This window comes from Solea solea, chromosome 2 (assembly GCF_958295425.1).
Source record: "Solea solea chromosome 2, fSolSol10.1, whole genome shotgun sequence".
In the NCBI taxonomy this organism is placed as follows: domain Eukaryota; kingdom Metazoa; phylum Chordata; class Actinopteri; order Pleuronectiformes; family Soleidae; genus Solea; species Solea solea.
This window is the reverse complement of record NC_081135.1, coordinates 22,425,343-22,448,998: the sequence shown is the minus strand read 5'-3', so window position 1 is coordinate 22,448,998 and position 23,656 is coordinate 22,425,343. Positions and strand designations below refer to the sequence as shown.

At 40.4% G+C, this 23,656-nt stretch overlaps 4 protein-coding genes across 6 annotated transcripts in view; 1 reads left to right on the top strand and 3 right to left on the bottom strand.

The window, feature by feature from the left end:
- Positions 1–9,172, bottom strand: part of LOC131453620 (nectin-3-like protein) — a 38,909-nt gene extending 29,737 nt beyond the window's left edge. Inside the window, exon 1 of the mRNA XM_058622487.1 lies at positions 9,012–9,172. The gene's annotated coding sequence lies outside the window, so the exon portion shown is untranslated. The remainder of the gene's footprint in view (positions 1–9,011) is intronic.
- LOC131455450 (nectin-1-like) lies at positions 606–23,564 on the bottom strand. Its single transcript, XM_058623078.1, has 5 exons — positions 23,445–23,564; positions 3,525–3,671; positions 2,214–2,558; positions 1,800–2,099; positions 606–673 (listed from the first exon to the last, which is right to left on the bottom strand). The coding sequence occupies exons 2-5, from the start codon at positions 3,655–3,657 to the stop codon at positions 606–608; spliced, it is 846 nt and encodes a 281-aa protein (XP_058479061.1). The 5' UTR covers positions 3,658–3,671; positions 23,445–23,564.
- LOC131455448 (uncharacterized) lies at positions 4,501–8,526 on the top strand. The gene is made up of 2 exons (XM_058623076.1): positions 4,501–7,503; positions 8,071–8,526. The coding sequence occupies exons 1-2, from the start codon at positions 4,501–4,503 to the stop codon at positions 8,524–8,526; spliced, it is 3,459 nt and encodes a 1,152-aa protein (XP_058479059.1).
- On the bottom strand, positions 13,552–22,844 carry LOC131453656 (nectin-3-like protein). Of its 3 annotated transcripts, XR_009238375.1 has the most exons (10): positions 22,601–22,844; positions 20,055–20,399; positions 19,638–19,940; positions 18,484–18,577; positions 18,037–18,191; positions 15,886–15,985; positions 15,712–15,814; positions 15,475–15,526; positions 14,135–15,295; positions 13,552–14,005 (listed from the first exon to the last, which is right to left on the bottom strand). XR_009238375.1 is itself a non-coding variant. In XM_058622490.1 (9 exons), exons 1-8 carry the CDS (start codon positions 22,731–22,733, stop codon positions 15,521–15,523), a joined length of 1,239 nt encoding a protein of 412 aa, XP_058478473.1. In that variant the 5' UTR covers positions 22,734–22,844; the 3' UTR covers positions 13,552–15,295; positions 15,475–15,520. The 3 variants fall into 3 exon arrangements, 1 of the variants encoding a protein (XP_058478473.1); XR_009238389.1 differs by lacking the exon at positions 20,055–20,399 and having other exon boundaries at positions 22,601–22,840; XM_058622490.1 differs by having other exon boundaries at positions 13,552–15,295.
- Positions 23,565–23,656: the final 92 nt, after the last annotated feature.

The following is a 23,656-nucleotide window of genomic DNA, read 5'->3' as shown; positions in this document are numbered from 1 at the left end:
AATGAAGTAATAATAATGATTAAGAAAAGGGGAAAAACAAGAAGAATAAGTCATGTTTGGTTACTGCTGACAATAATGTGGTTAAAACACGTTTCATTTCACTCAGTCAAGTAATAAATATGAATTCATTACATGAAATGCATATATGGAAGCAACATTATCATCCTTGCATTAGAATATGGAGTGGTAAATATTTTAATTGTAGCTCATGCTGTAATGCTTCATCACATTGTCAATCTATAACACACTAACAGTTGAATTGAAGCTCGACCCATAAAATATTGTGAATCAAAAAACACGATCACAATATCTAGCAGAAAAATCTCTATTAGTTCTTTTCCGTAATTGTTTTGCCCTCCTGGAAAAATGTGGCTGTATCTGGCGATACTGACTGTGTTCAAAGAACATGGAGCTAAATCTTGGTAGAATGTTCTACTCTCTTGTCCTGGCAGGAACGATTTGAGCAGTTTTGATTAACTTCACATTCATGACGGAGTCAAAGCAGAGCAAGACCTCACCTGAAGTCACATGCACAAACACATAAGCACGGTCACGTCCATGTAAGTTAGACACTTCACACTGGTAGAGGCCATTCAGGTCAGAGTTCATGCTTGAAAACTGTAGCGTGGCCCCGTGTACGTGGACAGCAGATTGAGGCCACGGTTGACCAGGTCTGAAACAGACAAACAAAACAAAGTGACGTGCAGTTTCACAGCAGTGGCATGTTTCAAACTGTTGAGAAATACGCAGAGAGTTGAATGAATTGAAATGATACATTTTCTAAGTTTGTGCTCTTCAGAACACACATTCAGAAACGCCTGCTGTATAGTTGACCAGCTTTGGAAACTCCCTTCACCCACAATGTCCCTCCCTTCATGTAACTTTCAAGAGCAGTTGCACCTCAACAGGACTTTTCTTCTTTAGATATTTTGACTTTGTGGTGTTGGTTATTTTAACAACTGTACCTGCTCCAGGTAATTTTTGCACTTGGGTTGGCTTCAGTCACACACTGAAATGAGTCTTTGGACGTGGTGTTGATGTTCACTTCCCTGGGTGAAACTGCAAACAAGAGAAAGAGAGAACCAGCTGTGTTGTTGCTGTGCCTGAGAAAGTAGTAATATTATCAAAATAATGAAGAATAATCCCATGTTAACTGATACTTTCTGTGTCCACCCATGTACAGAGGTTCACTAGGGTCTGCATGACATAAATTTCATCATTCGCCCACAATGAAGACTATGGAAACTTGCATGAGGTTATGTCAGGAAGTCTGTGAGTAGCCACACGTGTACAACTCAGCACTCAAATACAATGAAATATTTCCCACACACATACAGTACCTTGAACAAGTAACTGACGTGGATCATTATTTTAGTATGAATGGAAGCGCATGTGAAATTGTAAAAAATATTTCATTACATTTAGCAGACACTTTTATCCAAAGCGACTTACAATGGAATTGAGTACAATCAGCCAGGGGCGGAGTCGAACTTGCGACCATTGCAACCATGGTGTCTTTCGCACACAGGGTACCAGTCTTAACCACTGAGCCACTACACCCCTTCGATAGTTGCCCATCGATACGACACTTTGATGAATCGATACAGTATCCCTTAATGATATATCACAGTATTTTAGTATATCACTATTTTCTTACACCCCTGCTGTGTACACTAATTACTCCGGGAGTGAAGTATTGTTTTTGGTAGCTGTGTCTTTGTGTGCAAAGTCTGCCATGTCTTTTTTTCAAAGAAAAAATCTCATACATGAAGATGCATAAATAATCAACCTTACCCCACCTGGCTCCTGATGGCTGTGCCTGCAGCGTGTGAATAGGTATGAAAGACAGGTGATGACACAGTGGACCACATGTTGGTATATTTCTCTGGTAGGTTCACCTATCAGGTAGCTGACTGTGGTAGTCGTACCATTTTCATGTTGGATGTAGTCGGTTGTTGACCTCAGTTTTTGTGTGAGAGTACCGGTGAGCCACCTCACCTCTGCTGGAGGCCTGGAACCAGCAGCCAAGCAGGTAGCAAGGGAAATTTCTTTATCACCCAAAACAGGAAGATCGTCTTTTACATCTGTGACAGGAGGCACTGGGGGATTAATGAACAAAATAGTTAACATCTGAGCAAGACGGTAGCAAATACTCTACCTCTTCCTCTCCCACTATCACACACAAAATATTGGAATGAAATGTTAGATTTAACCTAGCACTTTTAGAGGTATCTCCGTCTTGTGATTTCCACTCGGGAAAAGAGTGAAGATGCATGTGTAGACCCCTTCATCCAGCAATGTGACGTTTGATAACCGGAGAGATCCATCGTTCTGTTTTAAGTTCCCAATGAATTTAAATCGACCATCTTTGTGCCCATTGTCCACCACTCTTCCATTTATGGGCACAATCATAAAGAGGTTTTTATTCAGAACTTCTCCTTGGGTAGCCCTCTTCCATGAAATTTTGAAGAGGGTCTCTGTGGTGTCAATTATGTTGGAATGTAAGACAATATTCCCTCCTTGGACTGCAGTCCGGTTTCCTCCAATCACCTGGACAGCTGAAAGTAGAAACACACAATGTTTACAACTTACAGTAGAACAGTTTCAGCCTATGGATTTTTTATGGCCACTAATTATGGTACTGCAGCTCTACTGTGTAAGATGCATATCTCATGTAATGGCACCTCATTGTGCAGGAAAGAGAGGCAACTATATATTTAATATATCCTGCCACTGAGGGTGCATATTTATACTCCTGCTGCCAGAATATATTCAGAACTTTATTGATCCCAACATGGGCAATTCATTTGCAGCTTATACCAGTCCATACAGACACACAAAGTTATGTCTCGTCAAATATGTCAATGCTGTATGTAATGTAATCATGATTAGCGTTTCCTGTTTTCTTGATTAGTTTATGTTGGTCAATTGTGTCTCTTTATGTTTAGATAAAGTCACTCATTCTCCAGTCTTGTCATGCACTTACTGTTTTATTTTGAATTCATCTTTTCCCTCCATCTTCAAATCCTGACTTCCTCCCTTTGTGTTAGTTTTGTCATTGGTTTCACCTGTGTTCCCCTACCTAAATAGTCCTTGTTTCCCTTGTCTTGTGTAGTTTGTTTCTGGATGTCTTGCTTTACAGTCCTGTCGTCCAAGAACCACATCACCAAGTAAAAGTTACATTTTTGAGTATAGATTTTGATCCCCTATGTGAGGGTTTTTGTTGTTCTTCTGTGTTTAAAACATATATATATATACACACATATATATACACACATATATATGCATACATACTACACATACATATATATACATACACATATATACATATGTATATACATACATACATATACACATATATACACACATACATACACACACATATATATATACATACACATATATACATAGCAGTATTACTGCTAGTCCTATAATTATTACTGTACTATATTAATAACGACAGTTGCTGCTGTTATTGTTATTTAAGGTTATTGAAAGGTAGCTAATGAGATGTTTCATCTTACCATGACCATATGTGTCCAGGAACAAGAAGACTAATGTCAGCGTTAGTATCCTGGTGCACCTCATGGGAAACGAGGACGCCGGTGGAAAGCCACAGGTGCTCCCGTGGGACACAAACACGGGATATGTCTCCATTCAGTCATTTAATCCTGTTAAATGGACGACACTTACAAAGGTGGTCCCGAAAACAGAAGCATGATAAAACCAACGGCCATGCAAGCACTAACTCCGCAGTAAGGAAAGTCGCTATTGGCTAAATGACAATTTGCCTGGTATAACCGGACGTACGCGACGTAAAAAAAACAGTAGGCTACCTACTTAACCGCAGCGTGAAACTGTGGTAACTGTGGCACGCACGCAAGAGTGACTTGTGAATTTACACCAGACTCCTGTTGGTTGTTGGACATTAACCCACGTTTTTAGGATTGTTGAGTAGTTCGGCACGGTTAGGCTTGATTTCTGTCAGGCGTCTCCGGAGAACAGACGCCTACCCCACAGACTACAGCTGCGGGGTCGGTGATGCCGCAGGTCGAGGACCATGGATAAAACTGCGCACCCTCTGGCTGGCTCGCTTCCATTCCAGGACCCGGCTCTACACTTCTTCTTCTCCTTATTATTATTATTATTATTATTATTATTATTATTGTTGTTATTAGTGTGGTAAAGTGAGCTTAAAGATATCACTACCCCCCAGAGCCAGTAGGGGGCGGTGAGAGGGTGTGTTCCCGTTGTTGTTGTACTTGACTATCTGTGTGAAGCTGCCCTCCGCCATGACTAGTTGTATGTACCTGTGCTGATAATAAAAGTGGTTCCAGAGAAGAAACCAGCTTCCTTATTTTTGATATATTGACAATATCACATATGGCGACGAGGATAAAAGCACCGTGAAGTCAAGCGCCGGTCTGCTGCGGGGCAAGTAAGCAAAGTCGTTGATGGTCCTGTCGTGTTTTGCTAGCTAAGAAGAGCTAGTGAAGAAAAATGGCGGCAATGGTGGGCGCGGTGGCGCCGTTTGACAACAATTCGCAGACGTGGGAAGAGTACTGTGAGGTTTTGGACCATTTTTTTGTCGCAAATGATATAAAGGAGGCGGAACGGAGAAGAGCTGTGCTACTGAGCTGCGTGGGACCACAGACCTATGCCCTGATGAGGAACCTACTAAGCCCGGATAAGCCAGGAGAGCGCTCCTATGAGGATCTGGTAGAGTTGTTAAAAAATCATTTTCACCCGAAGACCAGCGAGATAATGCAGAGGTGGAAATTTAATACAAGGAACAGGAAACCAGAGGAAAGTGTTAGTGACTATGTGGCGGAGCTGAGAAAGCTCGCGCAGGACTGTAATTTCAGAGATACGCTGACGGTGATGTTGAGGGACCGGCTCGTTTGCGGCATAAATGATGACGGCATACAGCGGAAGCTGCTGTCGGAAGACAAGTTAACCTTTGACAAGGCATTGAAGGTGGCGCAGGCAATGGAGGCGGCGAACAGAGACATGGTGGATTTGCAGGGAGCCAGAGAACAGGCAAAATGGAACCGAGCATCGGGGTCGGTGCACAAGGTGAATGATGTCCACGCCAGGACGCAGCAGGATGTGAGGACATGCTACAGATGCAAGGGAGACAACCACTTGGCAATGAACTGCAGGTTTGCCAAAGAAAAGTGTCATAACTGCGGGAAAGTGGGACACATAAAAAGGGCTTGCAGAATGAAGGACATGGGGAAAGGGAAGACTATGCAGACACAAGAGGTGACAGGAAAATTTAACAAAAGGGCTAATTTCATGCAGGAGGAAGGGGAGGATAGTGATAAGGAGGAAGTTTTCACTATGTACCACATCAAAGATAGCAGAATTACCATACACAACATGCAGGAAGAAATAGTCATTCCCAGAGAAGAACCAATAAGACAAGTGTTGACAGTAAATGGACAGGATGTAACCTATGAAGTAGACACAGGCTGTGGCTATACAATAATGTCAGAGAAGGCATTTTACAGGTTATTCCGTAGTGGTAAAAAACCAAGGTTGCTCCAGTGCAAGATAAAACTGAAAACATATGGTGGTCATGTAGTACCAGTGTTAGGAGCAGCAAAGGTCAAAGTGGAACATGAAGGCAGTGCTAAGATGTTAGCAGTAGTGGTCGTCAAAGGTTCAGGGACCAGTTTACTGGGGCGAGGGTGGATGAAAGCTCTCAAGATGGATTGGAAAACTGTACATAAGGTAGAAGACCGAGAAGAACTATTACAAGAAGTACTTTTGAGACATGACACAGTATTTAAAGATGAGCTAGGGACGTTGAAAGGCTTTGCAGCAAAGATACATGTAGCTAGTGATGCGAAGCCCTGCTTCTACAAGCCAAGGTCTGTTCCTTTCGCGATGAAAAAGAAAGTAGAGCAAGAACTAGAGAGGCTCTTAGAGGAGAAAATCATTGAACCAGTGAAATTCTCAGACTGGGCAGCGCCCATAGTACCAGTTCTAAAACCAGACTCCAGAGTCAGAATTTGTGGGGACTATAAGATAACGGTGAACAAAGTGTCACCAATTGAGCAGTACCCCATTCCTAGAATGGAGGATATGATAGCTTGTCTTACTGGGGGGGAGAAATACACCAAGTTAGACATGAGCCATGCATATCAACAGATAGTATTAGATGAAGATTCAAGAAGATACGTCACAGTGAATACACACAAGGGACTTTTCACATACACAAGACTACCCTTTGGTGTGAGCTCCAGCCCAGCTATATTCCAGCGCACGATGGAGGGTGTGCTACAAGGAATCGAGAATGTGGCTGTATACCTTGATGACATCATTCTGACTGGAAAGAATGACAAAGATCATCTACAGACATTGGATCAAGTGCTGCAACGACTCCAAAATGCTGGACTACGCTTAAAAAGGAGTAAGTGTCAGTTCATGGAGACTGAAGTGACATTTTTGGGACACAAAGTGGACAAGACAGGGTTGCACCCACTGCCAGCCAAGGTGAAAGCAGTGCAGGAGGCTCCCGCACCTACATCAGTGACTGAGCTTAAAGCTTATTTGGGACTGTTGAACTTTTATAATAAGTTTCTGCCTAATTTGTCTAATGTACTAGCACCTATGCATAAGTTACTCCGAAAAGATGAAATATGGGTATGGGGGCAAGAACAAGAAAAAGCTTTCAAAGAGTCAAAAGAGCTCTTACAATCAAGCAGTGTGTTAGTGCATTATGATGAGAAGAAAGAACTGATACTTTCCTGTGATGCCTCTCCATATGGAGTTGGAGCGGTACTAGCTCACCGTATGACAGATGGTGATGAGAAACCTATAGGGTTTGCCTCACGCACACTCACCGCTGCTGAGAAGAACTATTCCCAAATTGATAAAGAGGGATTAGCAGTCATTTTTGGAGTGCAGTATTTTCATAAGTATCTGTATGGTAGAAAGTTTGTGATTTGTACAGATCATAAGCCATTGATAAGTTTATTTAACGAGATGAAAGCGGTCCCACAGATGGCGTCGCAAAGAATAATGCGATGGGCTGTGCTGTTGAGAGCATATGAGTATGTCATATTTTACAGGGCAGGTAAAGACCATGGTAATGCTGATGCTCTCAGTCGACTCCCTCTGCCAGAGAAACCCAAGGAGACAGAACCAGAGGAACATGTACTGATGCTGGACCGGGAACAGAGCCCCCTGACAACATCAGAACAGCTACGGTACTGGACAACTAGGGATCCTATCCTCTCAAGAGTCCGTGAGTATGTTCTCAGAGGATGGCCTGATAATGTGGACAGTAACTATATGCCTTACAGACAGAGACAACATGAGCTCAGTGTACAGGATGGCTGTGTGTTGTGGGGAGCTCGCATCGTGATCCCGGAGAAAGGACAATCTCCTCTGATGGAGCAATTACATCAGTCACACCCAGGCATGAGCCGCATGAAAGGACTGGCCAGAGGCTACATGTGGTGGCCCAATATGGACATAGACATTGAGAAAAAGGTAAAGACATGCCACACATGTCAGGAACACAGAAAGGCACCTGCCTGTGCACCTCTCCACCCCTGGGAGTGGCCGGAAAAGCCATGGAGAAGACTACACATAGATTATGCAGGGCCTTTCATGGGGAAAATGTTCTTAGTAATTGTGGATGCTCATTCAAAATGGTTAGATGTCTACCCAGTAACTTCATCTACGTCAGCAACCACAATAAACTGTCTTAGGAACAGTTTTAGCACACATGGTATTCCAGAGATGATTGTCTCAGATAATGCACAGTGTTTTGTCAGTGAACAAACCAGAGAGTTCATGACACGAAATGGAGTAACACATGTCACATCAGCACCGTATCACCCATCATCTAACGGGTTAGCTGAACGAGCGGTACAAACTTTCAAAGAGCTCATGAAAAAGAGTAGTGGTGATACAGTGGAGACAAAGTTAAATAGGGCACTGTTTAGCTATCGTATCACTCCGCAGTCAACAACTGGACTGTCACCCGCTGAGATGTTAATGGGTAGAAAATTGAGATGTACACTTGATCTCATACACCCAGATCTTAAAAAAAAGGTGGAAGCAAAACAAACTAGTCAGAAAGCATATCACGACAAACATGCTAAAGAACGCAACTTTGTGGCAGGAGAGTCCATCTACACAAAGAACTATGGATATGGACCAAAATGGGTACCAGGGCTGATACATGATACTACAGGACCAGTTTCCTACACAGTGTTGCTAGGAGATGGAAAGCTGGTCAGACGACACGTGGATCAACTGTTGAGCAGACAGGAGTCGGAGCTGTCAGTTCTGAGTCCAGAGCCGGTGCCAGGGGAGGAGTGTGGGCCACCCACACCACTGCCAAAAATGCTAGGACAAGACACAGGTCCTGGGCAAGAAGGAGACAGAGTCTTGCCTACAACGGAGCAGGAGCAAGTGAGCAGTACGCCTGCTGGTACTCCAACACCTTTGTTCCGTTCTCACAGGATCAGGAAACCACCAGCGTACATGAAGGACTTTGTTCAGTGAGTGGATATATATATAAAAAAAAAAAAAAAAAGGGAAAGGGGGGGAGGAAAGGATTAACAGTGGTGTACTTTGTGGAAATAACAGGTATGTTATACAGGAATGTTCAAGGTTGTATCAGAGTAATTGAAAGTTTCACAACTGTTGTTTTGGGTTTTGTTTGAACCAGTTTTTTGTGATTATTGTTGTGAATGTGAACTAAGGAATAGTTTAAATTTAAGAAGGGAGGGATGTGGTAAAGTGAGCTTAAAGATATCACTACCCCCCAGAGCCAGTAGGGGGCGGTGAGAGGGTGTGTTCCCGTTGTTGTTGTACTTGACTATCTGTGTGAAGCTGCCCTCCGCCATGACTAGTTGTATGTACCTGTGCTGATAATAAAAGTGGTTCCAGAGAAGAAACCAGCTTCCTTATTTTTGATATATTGACAATATCACAATTAGTATTATTATTTAAGGAAAGGCAGCTAATGAGATGTTCATTCAACTTACCGTCACCATTTTTACACAAACACGGGATATGTCTCCATTCATTCATTTAATCCCGTAAAATGGACGACAGGGAATTCCCGACACTGACAAAGATAGTCTCGAAAATAGAAGGATGACTTGAAAAAACAACGGCCATGCCAGACAGTAGTTTATACTGACTATAGCAGCTCGCGAGAGGTTGCATTCATGCTGCCTCTCGCGACAGTAGGTTTACAACGGAACAACAACATACTGCCTTCTTTTAAACTTGATTGAAAATGTATCACAGATAGATAGAAAATAACAGGAATGAACCGTGATCCCTAATATGGGAGAAATTTGAACGCAACCAGATTACTAATAGTTATTGCCCTCATGCAAAAAAAACCCACAGCAAAATACACAAATTAAAGGGTTTTGTAGTCACCCAGGCATTGAGGATTTCCATCAAAAACATTTGTCACAACACAACCTTAAAATCATTTCACAAATCATCCTTTGTGCTATACTTTCAGCATTTATAACAGTCTTTGCCTCCATCTGCTGGCGTCTTACACAACTACATACATAAGCCTCTTTGCAGACATTTTAACATGAAAGAACAGGTGCAAAATCAAGGAACACCTAGTCACGATATCACCCATAAGAACTTGAACTCTTGTTTTGAACCCTTGATTTGAGCCTTTGCTACAGCATATTCACAGACATCACCTGCAGCCAGGCACCTCATGGACCATACAACTGTCAATCACACTGGTGTCCACTCATGTGTGTCAAACAATAACAAAATGACGTCATGTTCTATTGAAGAAACACCTGAACCTAGTGAGTGAAACCATTAACTCTTTAGGAAAATGTTTACTGATGTTATAAATCAAGTTCTTTTCACAACCAGCAGTGTCACTATTTAAAAAGATTCTTTTTGCTCTTTATATGGTCTATGTGTAAAACACAGAAATGAGAAAAAACAAAATCAGCATTCTTGATCAAATATCAAACAATCACAACTTCAAGTCAAACATGGGCATGAGAAGCAGAAAACAATTTGACCTTCAATGTCAATATCTTACAGTCATTCATTATAAAGGGCACATAATTATGACTTCTGTACACTTTCAATTTAAAGTAAACTATGGTGAATTATAGAAATCAAGTTTTACTTGAAGCTTTGACTCTTAAACCGTAATTGAAGTAAAAATGTTACTTTAAAGCCTCAATGTGTGTCAAAATATCATTTTAGATGAATTATTGTCTTGATCTGTACATGTCTTATTCCACAGACTGAAGAGAATATCTTTGTTTCTCACAAATATCACACAGTAATCATTTTAAATATGTTTTTCAGAATGAAAATGAGCATAAAGATGTAAACATGACCATCCCTCTCCGATATCACAAAGCATATCTCAATCACAGTTTCTCACAATAATCACAATCACTGGTTTTGTGTCAACAAGCTTTTGAACAAAAACACTTAATGTTCTGTTTTAGAAAAACAAACTTTCATTCTCTTTGCTGGATTCATTTATTTTGAATCATCATCATCATCTCTCTTGTACTTTCTACACATGATCTCTTGTAATATTTATTCAGCCTTAACCTGAACATCGGCGTAGTAGAGGCTCCAATTCTGACTGCATCTTGTGCTTCGATTGTATTCTGCACAACTTTGGTGTTGAGGGGTTGTCACCTCTAGAGACTGGAAAAAAAACATAGATCAAAATCAGACACAGGCAATAGCAGAGGCTGTGGGGGGAGGAGAGATATGAACATGAAATATTTGAGGTATAATTTAAGGTTATTCTGACCTCTCCTCCTGACTGAACATGAAACTGGGCACAACTGTGGGTCCTGCTGTCAAAGTCGAGTTTCTTTTTTGACGTTGTGGCCAAGCATTTGCTTCTTCTGAGAAAAAAATGTGACAAATTATGATACACATTTTTGTCCCCAACATTATTTTATGTGTTAAAGCAAGTTAAAATAGTTTCATGTAAAAGCATTTGCATGACATGGCACGAGAGCAGCAGTGGAAGAAGTCAGTAAAATGTACTAAAATAAAAATAATTCTTTCCATCTAAATGCTGCTTTAAATGTTTTATCATTATAGGATGTAAACTTTGCTTTTGATTATTACCTTTGTCAAGCAGCTGGCCATGCTTTTGGCTGCATGTTTCTGTAGTATAACTCAAAAAGTTGAAATTTTGATGGATTTGTCAGAGAATTCTTAGATTTTGGTGATGATATGAATAAGGAGTACTTGATATATAAATATTGTACAATGTTAAAACCATTCAGTAACAGAGTGAAGTTCATTATATGCTTTACAATGTAATTAGCCAACGACAATCAGTGATCACAAATAGAAGGCGTCAGTGAAAGCAGAGGTGATTTTAAAGCGGATGCACACACACACACACACACATGCCTTAACTTTTATAATGATGGCAAACTATACACACAACACCAAATACAATCTCACTCACCCGTAGCATGTGACAGCGGCAGTGATGCCACACAGAAACAATCCAATCACAGGTGCAAGTATGGAAATCAAAATCCAAAGCTGAAGAGGTAGGGTGTTTTCTGGGGGAAACAAAACAGTCAGGAATAAAATAAATTCAGGTAGCAGACAGTTTGATCTTATGAACTGTAAGGCTGGTGTAGCAATAATTAGCGTTGCTTTGTGTTGTACTTACCTTTATGTTTCTCAAGCACAGTTAAATTCCATGTAGTAGTCGTTATACCATGTTTGTAGGTTAACTCACATTTGTAAAGTCCTGTGTCTTCATGCTGAGCATTCAAAATAGTCAGGTTTGAAAGACAGCAAGGTTCTATTGTCACGTTGTGGTAGGTGAAATTTGAAAAAGTGGATTTTACTGAGATCCTACGGGCAAAAAGAAATTGCCTTTGGTCCAGTTAATTTGTGTTAAGTTTCCCGCCGATATGTTGCAGTTGAAGATGACGGGGTCTCCTCTGACCACCTGTACCTGTACATGATTATCTGACGCTGAAAAACAACAACGACAACAACGACGAGTCAGTGTCACCAGGAAATACGTGGCAACATCTGCAGAGAAACATGCAACAATATCAAAAACACAAATCTTTACCATACCTGCACGGACATGACACACAGCTAGGAGCTGAATGGAGAGCAGAGCTGCTTGATTTCTATGAAACATGACGACCACAACACAGAGACTGAGCTTCATGTTTTTCTCTGCTTGTTTTATTTGTGCTTGTGGAGGAGGCACACAGAGGAGGAAGTGGTGAGTTGCTGTTCAGCTTAGCTCAGAACTATGTGTCAGAACAAAATGAAGTAATAATAATGATTAAGAAAAGGGGAAAAACAAGAAAAATAAGTCATGTTTGGTTACTGCTGACAATAATGTAGTTGAAACAAGTTTCATTTCAGTCAGTCAAGTAATAAATATGAATTCATTATATGAAATGCATATAGGAAATGTATCACAGGAAAATAACACCTCTGCATTGACAGTTGTGTTCCTTGAATGGTGTGACTTTACACTTTACACAACACAGAGACTGAGCTTCATGTTTTTCTATGCTTTTATTTGTGCTTGTGGAGGAGGCACAGAGAGAAGGAAGTGGTGACTTGCTGTTTGGCTTAGCTCAGAACTATGTGTTTGAACAAAATAAAATAATAATAATGATTCTTCTTTTAAACTTTATTGAGAATAATATCACAGTATTACAGATACAGAAAGATATTATTTCAGTCTACATGTTAACAGGAATGAACCATGAGCTACTTCCCTATAGGAATAAACTATTTGAAGTGTAAAAATGTAAGGAAATACACCACAGATATATAAATAACGAGAAATAAGAAATTTGAATGCAACCACCATCCAAATAAACTAATCCACCAATGATGAATAGTGCAACTGTGCAAGCACTGGCCTTTCTTATTCTTTTCTTTCTTTTTTTAATTTATTTATTTTAAATATCTGTTCCAAATAATTTAACACCTCAAATAGACAACTTACATGCGGCACCTGCTGACTGTAATTACCAAAGCAATTGCCCTCATACAAAACTCAGCAAAAAACACTAATTAAGAAAATTAAAGGGGTTTTATAGGTGCCCAGGCATGGAGGATTAAGAGTTGTTACAGCAAATAATAAAATCCCCATGTGTAGCTACATGCATGTTGTTATCCACTACAAAAACTTAAGCTATGAAACAACTTGAGGGACAAAAGAAAACCAATTCATATAAATATGAATAAAGTTGTTAACCATTCTTTGCATTAACAGGTATCACACTATATCACAATATCAATATCATGCATTTGCATGACATGGCATGAGAGCAGTAGTGGAAGAAGTCAATAAAGATGCACTACGATAAAATAATTCTGTACTTTTTGTTTTTACCTTTGCCATGCAGCGGGCCATGTTTTTGGCTGCATTTATCTGTGGTTGTGATGGAGGTTGTAAAGTTGTAGCCGGCTTCTCTAGTTTGCAATCGCGTAGTGTGTGTCTGTTAGAACACAGTCTATAATGTTCCCCCAAGACTTATAAGACTTACAAGGGAATTGAGTACAACCTGCCAGGGGTGGAGTTGAACTTGCGACCATGAAGTCTTTGCACAACTCAACTCAACTCAACTTTATTTATAAAGCGCTTTAAGGAGCCGTAGCTGAGACAAAGTGCTGTACATGAAAAGAAATAAAACAAAAAGTAAAGCAATAAAAATACTAAAACAATAAAAACAATAAAACAACAAGAATGTTCAAACAATAAAAAAACAATAAAACAATAGAGATATTAAGAGAATAAAAACAATAAAACACTAAAAACAAGAGCAGAGTCTCATGCTGATTTGAAAGCCAAGGAATAAAAATGGGTTTTAAGATGAGTTTTAAAAATGGACAGTGAGGGGGCTTGTCTAATGTGGAGCGGGAGGACGTTCCAAAGTTTGGGACCGGCAATGGAAAAGGCTCTTTCCCCTCTGAGCTTCCGCTTAGACCTCGGTACCTCCAGGAGCAGCTGGTCAGCTGACCTGAGACACCGAGCAGGAGCGTAGGGATGGAGAAGCTCAGAGAGGTAAAGCGGGGCGAGACCATTTAAAGATTTAAAAACAAATAAAAGAATCTTAAAATGGACTCTAAAATGCACAGGCAGCCAGTGCAGGGAGGCCAGGATAGGAGTAATGTGCTCTTACGCGCCCCAGTTAAGAGGCGAGCAGCAGTGTTCTGGACCAACTGGAGACGTGTGAGGGAGGACTGGCTGACTCCAAGGTAGAGTGCATTGCAGTAATCCAGCCGAGATGTAATAAAGGCGTGGATTATTGCTTCAAAGTGCTTATGTGCAAGAAAAGGCTTCACCTTTGCCAGCTGCCTCAGGTGAAAGAAGCTAGACTTCACTGTTGCACCAATTTGCCGGTCCAACAGGGTCTTAACCACAGGTAGTCTTAACCACTGAGCCACTCCACCCCCAAAACTCCTTTTGTGTGAATAAAACACACAAAACTCCAGAAGACGTCAGGCCCTTTTTTTGATCTAGAATGACATAACTATATCTCACAGAACCAGTTTTCTCACAGAACCAGGATTATCTGGTGCTAATATCAGAAGAGCTTTATTGCCAAGTATGATTTGCACATACAAGGAATTTGTTCTGGTGTCATTGGTGCATAACAAGCATACAAAATTGTGTGAAAAAAAAATTAATTGAAACAGTATACGTATATATACACAGTATATAAATGTTTTTTTTTTTGTTTTGTTTTTAAAAAGATGAAAAAGAGCACTACAGAAGAGCAGTAAAAAGCAGTACAGCTGGGCAGTAAGTGAGTAACAGTGAAATATTCACCAGGTGCAAAAGTTCACAGTAATGATGTTAATGTAATGCATAAAAAGGATGTAATGATAATGTGACATGTAGAGGCAGAGGAGGAGTGTGAGGAGTCAGCGTGTCGGGGGGGGCTCCGGGCCTTGTTGATAAGGCTAGTAGCAGACGGGAAAAAAATATGGTGTTAAAATGCACTAGAATACAGGAAATGGCATCTACACGTGGAACGTAGTGCCCTCTTCAGTGATGAGAATGCACTGTACGCACCCTCTTTTTTTCTTTTCGCCCCTGCCCAAAAAGTCTGTGCACGCCACTGGTCTATTCTCACTCTGCGAGAGTCGAAGGTGGAAAAAAGTCTGATCTTCGTCTGTTCTGTGAGCAAACACAAATCTGTCTTTGGTCCAGTTGATTTGTAGAATGCCTTCAACAGTTATGTTGCAAGTGAACATGACAGAGTCTCCTGTGGACACACATTAATGTGGACATCTGGAAGAATAATGAAAGTAACAATGAGTCGATATTGTCGATGGTGGAATATATAACAAAATCATTGTTATCATGTCAGGCAGGTGGGGACAACAGCCTGGCTCAGTGAGGTGTTAAAGATGTCTGTGAAGACAATGAGAAAATAAACAGTTCAAAGGTTAGTAATGCCTGTGAATCACCTTTAGTTCAAACGTCGATGATCTTGTTGTTCATTGAAAGCCAAAGTTAGTCCTGCAACAAATAATTCAAAACACTGATTAATACAATGGTACCGAGGCTTATTTTAAAAAAATATATGCAATGAAACTGTTGTAATATTGTAAAAACTGCAGCAAAAAACAGTAGAGCAACTATTCTGAAATTATAGCTGCAACATAAATTGAGCTGCACCAAATTAAATATCAAACAGATTTTACCGATCTCATTGGCTCTAACTCTAGTTCATCTGCTAAACTTCCAGATCCACTGGAACTGCTTGGGACATTCATCTTCATCCTCTCACGTATACCCTCAATTATCCTGGACAAAACACAATCAATTATAAACCACAAGAGAACTTCATACAGATACAGTACTGGTGTATTTAGTACCTTTGAAGTATCCCATATTTAAGAAGGCACCACACCACAGCTGCAGTGACAATCAGGAAAAACAAAATACCAAATAAAGTCCAACAGGCCCAGCAGGTTCCTGTAGGGAGACAGAACACAAGAAATAGGAAATACTGACATACACTGTTCTTATGAAGAGGTTTCTTCTTTTTTATGATTGGTAGTTTATTGGTTTTTCAGAAAATGTAAACATACAAACATATCCATCAGCAAGTACACATACAAAAAATTTAATAATAAAAAGAAACAGGGATGCACAGAACCCTTGCGTTTACAACCTTGCCTGTTTCTAGGTACAGTACTCACAGTACAGTATGAGGCGGAGAGGGGTCACCCAAAATAAACAGAGTAGGGGTGAATGGGATATTCTGGTCGATAATTTTCTCTACGTGGGGATGTAGGGAAGACCAAAATGCCGGAATTTTGGGGCAACTCCAGAGCATGTGAACTAGAGTACCATTTTTGTCCCGACACCTCCAACATTCCGAGTTGTCAACCAAATCAACCCTGTGCAGCCTGGATGGCGTCCAATAGATTCTATTCAGTATTATGAATTGGTTAAGTCACAGTTTGCAGTTCCCTTGACATTTTTTTCCCATTTCTAAGAATTCTGCCCCCTCATCTTCATCTGTGAATGACACCTTTAGGTCATATCACTTTAAGGGACAATATATTAGAGTCCGAGGCTGTAAGGAGCATAGCGTAATAAGCAAAAGCTTTGTGGCCGCGCCTAAAACTTGTTCGGACCTTCTTTAACATACTGAAATACACTGTTCTTATGAAGAGGTTTCTTCTTAAAAACAGCTACGTAATCCTCATCTGCTACCATCTTATGCGGAGTCCCACGGGGCTCACTTTTAGGGCCCCTGCTTTTTTCACTTTATCACTTTATTTACTTCCTTTGGATTGCATTCTTAGATCTCCCTCCACTGATGACAGTCAGATTTCTGTACAAAGGCTGCCTACCCGGCCAAATCACTTCTTGTATGTCTTAAGGATATTAAAGCTCAGATGGCTTTGAACATTTTGAATTTTAATGAAAGGAAGACAGAAGTGATGGTGTTTGGACCAAATAGACAAAAAGGGAAATTTCTTTAAGAGTGTTTTTGGTGGTTTTCAAACATACATTTTATGGGTCACTGTCAAATTCACATTTCCAATTAATCATTGTCATCAGTTGATTGGCTATTAGTGACTGCCAGACACCGTTTTTGACCGTGGACTGTCTGATTTTATTTTAAACAGGAAGTGCACTGCAGTAAGCATCAGCAGCAAGACACCGGCCATGATGCCAAAAGTAAGCAAAATATAAAAGAACATAGACCAGAGTAGGAAACAACATTGTACCTTAAACAGTCCATAATGCTGTTGAAATCAATCGATACAGAGTATTCAGTGATTTTCAGTCGTTTGAAGGCCTGTTCTGCAGAAATGCAAGCGCTCTCTTGTCTTTCTGCAGCTGCACTGCTTTTAAGTATGAAGTTAAATTATCATAGCAGTTTAGTGGTGAAGTAGTGAACTAAATACTGAGGTAGGCCACAGTTTTGTGTCTGTTCTCATTGTTTTTGAGCAGTTTTTTGTTTTTGCTTGGAAACTTAGAGCTGATGAAAATTAAAAGGTATTGTAATCTCAAACAACTCAAGAAACATAAAACAAAGGCTGCAATTTAGGAAAAGCCTCATGCAACACATCTGGCCCAAGGTGTTTGTTTTACTGTCAGAGAAGATCCTAAAATGTACTTGTGTTAATCATACGTGCTGGAAGCAACATTATCATCCTTGCATTAGAATATGGAGTGGTAAATATTTTAATTGTAGCTCATGCTGTAATGCTTCATCACATTGTAAATCTATAACACACTAACAGTTGAATTGAAGCTCGACCCATAAAATATTGTGAATCAAAAAACACGATCGCAATATCTAGCAGAAAAATCTCTATTAGTTCTTTTCCATAATTGTTTTGCCCTCCTGGAAAAATGTGGCTGTATCTGGCGATACTGAGTGTGTTCAAAGAACATGCAGCTAAATCTTGGTAGAATGTTCTACTCTCTTGTCCTGGCAGGAACGATTTGAGCAGTTTTGATTAACTTCACATTCATGACGGAGTCAAAGCAGAACAAGACCTCACCTGAAGTCACATGCACAAACACATAAGCACGGTCACGTCCATGTAAGTTAGACACTTCACACTGGTAGAGGCCATTCAGGTCAGAGTTCATGCTTGAAAACTGTAGCGTGGCCCCGTGTACGTCGACAGCAGATTGAGGCCACGGTTGACCAGGTCTGAAACAGACAAACAAAACAAAGTGACGTGCAGTTTCACAGCAGTGGCATGTTTCAAACTGTTGAGAAATACGCAGAGAGTTGAATGAATTGAAATGATACATTTTCTAAGTTTGTGCTCTTCAGAACACACATTCAGAAACGCCTGCTGTATAGTTGACCAGCTTTGGAAACTCCCTTCCCCCACAATGTCCCTCCCTTCATGTAACTTTCAAGAGCAGTTGCACCTCAACAGGACTTTTCTTCTTTAGATATTTTGACTTTTAGGTGTTGGTTATTTTAACAACTGTACCTGCTCCAGGTAATTTTTGCACTTGGGTTGGCTTCAGTCACACACTGAAATGAGTCTTTGGACGTGGAGTTGATGTTCACTTCCCTGGGTGAAACTGCAAACAAGAGAAAGAGAGAACCAGCTGTGTTGTTGCTGTGCCTGAGAAAGTAGTAATATTATCAAAATAATGAAGAATAATCCCATGTTAACTGATACTTTCTGTGTCCACCCATGTACAGAGGTTCACTAGGGTCTGCATGACATAAATTTCATCATTCGCCCACAATGAAGACTATGGAAACTTGCATGAGGTTATGTCAGGAAGTCTGTGAGTAGCCACACGTGTACAACTCAGCACTCAAATACATTGAAATACAAATGAGAAATTTCCCACACACAATACAGTATCTTGAACAAGTAACTGACATGGATCACTATTTTAGTATGAATGGAAGCGCATGTGTAATTGTAAAAAATATTTCATTACATTTAGCAGACACTTTTATCCAAAGTGACTTACAATGGAATTGAGTACAATCAGCCAGGGGCGGAGTCAAACTTGCGACCATGGTGTCTTTCGCACACAGGGTACCAGTCTTAACCACTGAGCCACTCCACCCCTTCGATAGTTGCCCATCGATACGACACTTTGATGAATCGATACAGTATCCCATCATGATATATCCCAGTATTTTAGTATATCACTATTTTCTTACACCCCTGCTGTGTACACTAATTACTCCGGGAGTGAAGTATTGTTTTTGGTAGCTGTGTCTGTGTGTGCAAAGTCTGCAAAGTCTTTATTTCAAAGAAAAAATCTCATACATGAAGATGCATAAATAATCAACCTTACCCCACCTTGCTCCTGATGGCTGTGCCGGCAGCGTGTGAATAGGTATGAAAGATGAGCGATAGAAAAATAGCTGCATAGAGTTACCATCCAAATGTGAGGTACACAGATATTTCCATGACTAGTGGTGTGCATGGCTTTTAAAATATTGAATTGTCATGAAACAAGTCTTTCTTTGAGAGCAGTTTTTTGTTATATTATTGACAAATGATTTAACTGATGTACAGTACATCAAAATCAGCACTGGATGGCCCAAATGAAAGAAAAAGAAAGATACACTTCATGAGTAACTGAGGTAGAGGAGTAAATGCAAATGTATACTCACAGTAGATCTGTAGGGTGAATGGTATTGTCTCCTCTTTCGACAAAGCCGGACTGGTGATGACACAGTGGACCACATGTTGGTAGATTTCTCTGGTAGGTTCACCTATCAGGTAGCTGACTGTGGTAGTCGTACCATTTTCATGTTGGATGTAGTCGGTTGTTGACCTCAGTTTTTGTGTGAGAGTACCGGTGAGCCACCTCACCTCTGCTGGAGGCCTGGAACCAGCAGCCAAGCAGGTAGCAAGGGAAATTTCTTTATCACCCAAAACAGGAAGATCGTCTTTTACCTCTGTGACTGGAGGCACTGGGGGATTAATGAACAACATAGTTAACATCTGAGGAAGACGGTAGCAAATACTGTACCTCTTCCTCTCCCACTATCACACACAAAATATCGAAATGAAATGTTAGATTTAACCTAGCACTTTTAGAAGTATCTCCGTCTTGTGATTTCCACTCGGGAAAAGAGTGAAGATGCATGTGTACACCCCTTCATCCAGCAATGTGACGTTTGATAACCGGAGAGATCCATTGTTCTGTTTTAAGTTCCCAATGAATTTAAATCGACCATCTTTGTGCCCATTGTCCACCACTCCTCCATTTACGGGCACAATCATAAAGAGATTGTTATTCAGAAGTTCTCCTTGGGTAGCCCTCTTCCATGAAATTTTGAAGAGGGTCTCTGTGGTGTCAATTATGTTGGAATGTAAGACAATTGTCCCTCCTTGGACTGCAGTCCGGTTTCCTCCAATCACCTGGACAGCTGAAAGTAAAAACACACAATGATTACAACTTACAGTAGAACAGTTTCAGCCTAGGGAGTTTTTATGGCCACTAATTATGGTACTGCAGCTCTACTGTGTAAGATGCATATCTCATGTAATGGCACCTCATTGTGCAGAAAATAGAGGCAACTATATATTTTAATATATCCTGCCACACTGCGGTCAAGTGAGCCGTCATTCGTTTTTAAGTGCGCCCGTGCAGTCGAACTTACGGTGAATGCTGGGAGTCGGCTGAGAAGCAGCGCTAGTTTGATACCGGCGAGATCACTTCCGGTTTTCAAAATAAAACGTTATTAATACAAAGGCAATCAATCATGCTGATTTCAAGACATTGGGTCACATTGTCCAGAAGCTATTGAACTAAATATTTTCCCTAATTTATTTAGATTTTAACTGTACAATAACAACACATTGGCCCATAAGTTCTGACAATGGTTGACACAATTGATCTCAGGAGCATGCTGACGACTACAAATTAAGCATCAAAAAGTAAAAAAGGACAACTTTTGATGCCTCATTTCTCAAAAATGATACAGTAAAAATGTTTGATAATAAGTGAGGGAGTAGTCAGCATGCTCCTGAGGTCAACTGTGCCAACCACTGTCAGAACTTATGGGCCAAAGTGATTTTATTGTACAGAAAAATTGAGTTTTCTGCCTTATTCTGAGAATAAAAAAAGATGATTTTGAGGAATCATTTCTCAAAAATTATACAGTAAAAATGTTTGATAATAAGTGAGGTAGTAGTCAGCATGCCCCTGAGGTCAACTGTACCAACCACTGTCAGAACTTACGGGCCACAGTGATTTTATTGTACAGTAAAAATTGAGTTTTCTGCCTTATTCTGAGAATAAGAAGAGACAACTTTGAGGATTCATTTCTCAAAAATTATACTGTAAAAAGGTTTGATAATGACTGAGGGAGTAGTCAGCATGCCCCTGAGGTCAACTGTACCAACCATTGTCAGAACTTATGGGCCAAAGTTATTTTATTGTACAGTAAAAATCTAAATAAATTAGGGAAAAAATGTCAATATTTTTAAGACAATGTGACCCAATGTCTTAAAATCAGCACGATTGATTGCACTTTGATTAGTAACGTCTTATTTTGAAAACCGATTTGCTCGGTATGAAACAAGCGCTGACATACTCAGTCGACCGTAAATTCGACTACAAGGGCGCACTTAAAAACGAATGACGGCTCACTTGACCGAAGTCCTGCCACTGAGGGTGCATATTTATACTCCTGCTGCCAGAATATATTCAGAACTTTATTGATCCCAACATGGACAATTCATCTGCAGCTTATACCAGTCCATACAGACACACAAAGTTATGTCTCGTCAAATATGTCAATGCTGTTGTCTTGATTAGTTTATGTTGGTCATTTGTGTCTCTTTATGTTTAGATAAAGTCACTCATTCTCCAGTCTTGTCATGCACTTACTGTTTTATTTTGAATTCATCTTTTCCCTCCATCTTCAAATCCTGACTTCCTCCCTTTGTGTTAGTTTTGTCATTGGTTTCACGTGTGTTCCCCTACCTAAATAGTCCTTGTTTCCCTTGTCTTGTGTAGTTTGTTTCTGGATGTCTTGCTTTACAGTCCTGTCGTCCAAGAACCACATCACCAAGTAAAAGTTACGTTTTTGAGTATAGATTTTGATCCCCTATGTGAGCGTTTTTGTTGTTCGTCTGCCTTTGTCCTTGAGAGCGTTTTATTATTATTTTTTTTTTTTAACCTAATTTGGAGTTGGGCATTTTAGTTCTCCTTGTTGTGTATAAAGCCCTAACACACAAAACACATCAGCAGGTTACGCGAGAGGCAGCAACAAGAAGAAGCAACAATTATTTTGACTTTCTCGTAGTCGCTCACCTCTAATCCTGATACCTCAAGCAACTACTTTATACTGTTCGGTCTACAAAGTACTACTGGTCTCGTTCTTACCTACTTTATATATATATATATATACATATAAATAAAGTAATTAAGAACGAGACCAGTAGTATGTGTGTGTGTGTATATATATATATATATATATATATATATATATATATACAAAAATACCTATCAGTATTACTGCTAGTCCTATAATTATTACTGTACTATATTAATAGCGACAGTTGCTGCTGTTATTGTTATTTAAGGTTATTGAAAGGTAGGTAATGAGATGTTTCATCTTACCATGACCATATGTGTCCAGGAACAAGAAGACTAATGTCAGCGTTAGTATCCTGGTGCACCTCATGGGAAACGAGGACGCCGGTGGAAAGCCACAGGTGCTCCCGTGGGACACAAACACGGGATATGTCTCCATTCAGTCATTTAGTCCTGTAAAATGGACGACACTGACAAAGGTGGTCCCGAAAACAGAAGCATGATAAAACCAACGGCCATGCAAGCACTAACTCCGCAGTAAGGAAAGTCGCTATTGGCTAAATTACAATTTGCCTGGTATAACCGGACGTACGCGACGTAAAAAAAACAGTAGGCTACGTACTTAACCGCAGCGTGAAACTGTGGTAACTGTGGCACGCACGCAAGAGTGACTTGTGAATTTACACCAGACTCCTGTTGGTTGTTGGAAATTAACCCACGTTTTTAGGATTGTTGAGTAGTCCGGCACGGTTAGGCTTGATTTCTGTCAGGCGTCTCCGGAGAACAGACGCCTACCCCACAGACTACAGCGGCAGGGTCGGTGATGCCGCAGGTCGAGGACCATGGATAAAACTGCGCACCCTCTGGCTGGCTCGCTTCCATTCCAGGACCCGGCTCTACACTTCTTCTTCTCCTTATTATTATTATTGTTATTAGTATTATTATTTAAGGAAAGGCAGCTAATGAGATGTTCATTCATCTCATTAGGTGGAGTGGCTCAGTGGTTAAGACCGGTACCCTATGTGCGAAAAACATCATGGTCGCAGTGGTTCGCAGGTTCGATTCCACCATTCCTCGCTGACTGTACTCGTTTTCATTGTAAGTCGCTTTGGATAAAAGCGTCTGCTAAATGACATGTAATTCAACTTACCGTGACCATGTTTACACAAACACGGGATATGTCTCCATTCATTCATTTAATCCCGTAAAATGGACGAAAGGGACACTGACAAAGATAGTCTCGAAAATAGAAGGATGACTTGAAAAAACAACGGCCATGCCAGACAGCAGTTTATACTGACTATAGCAGCTCGCGAGAGGTCTCGCGACAGTAGGTTTACTCCGGAACAACAACATACTGCC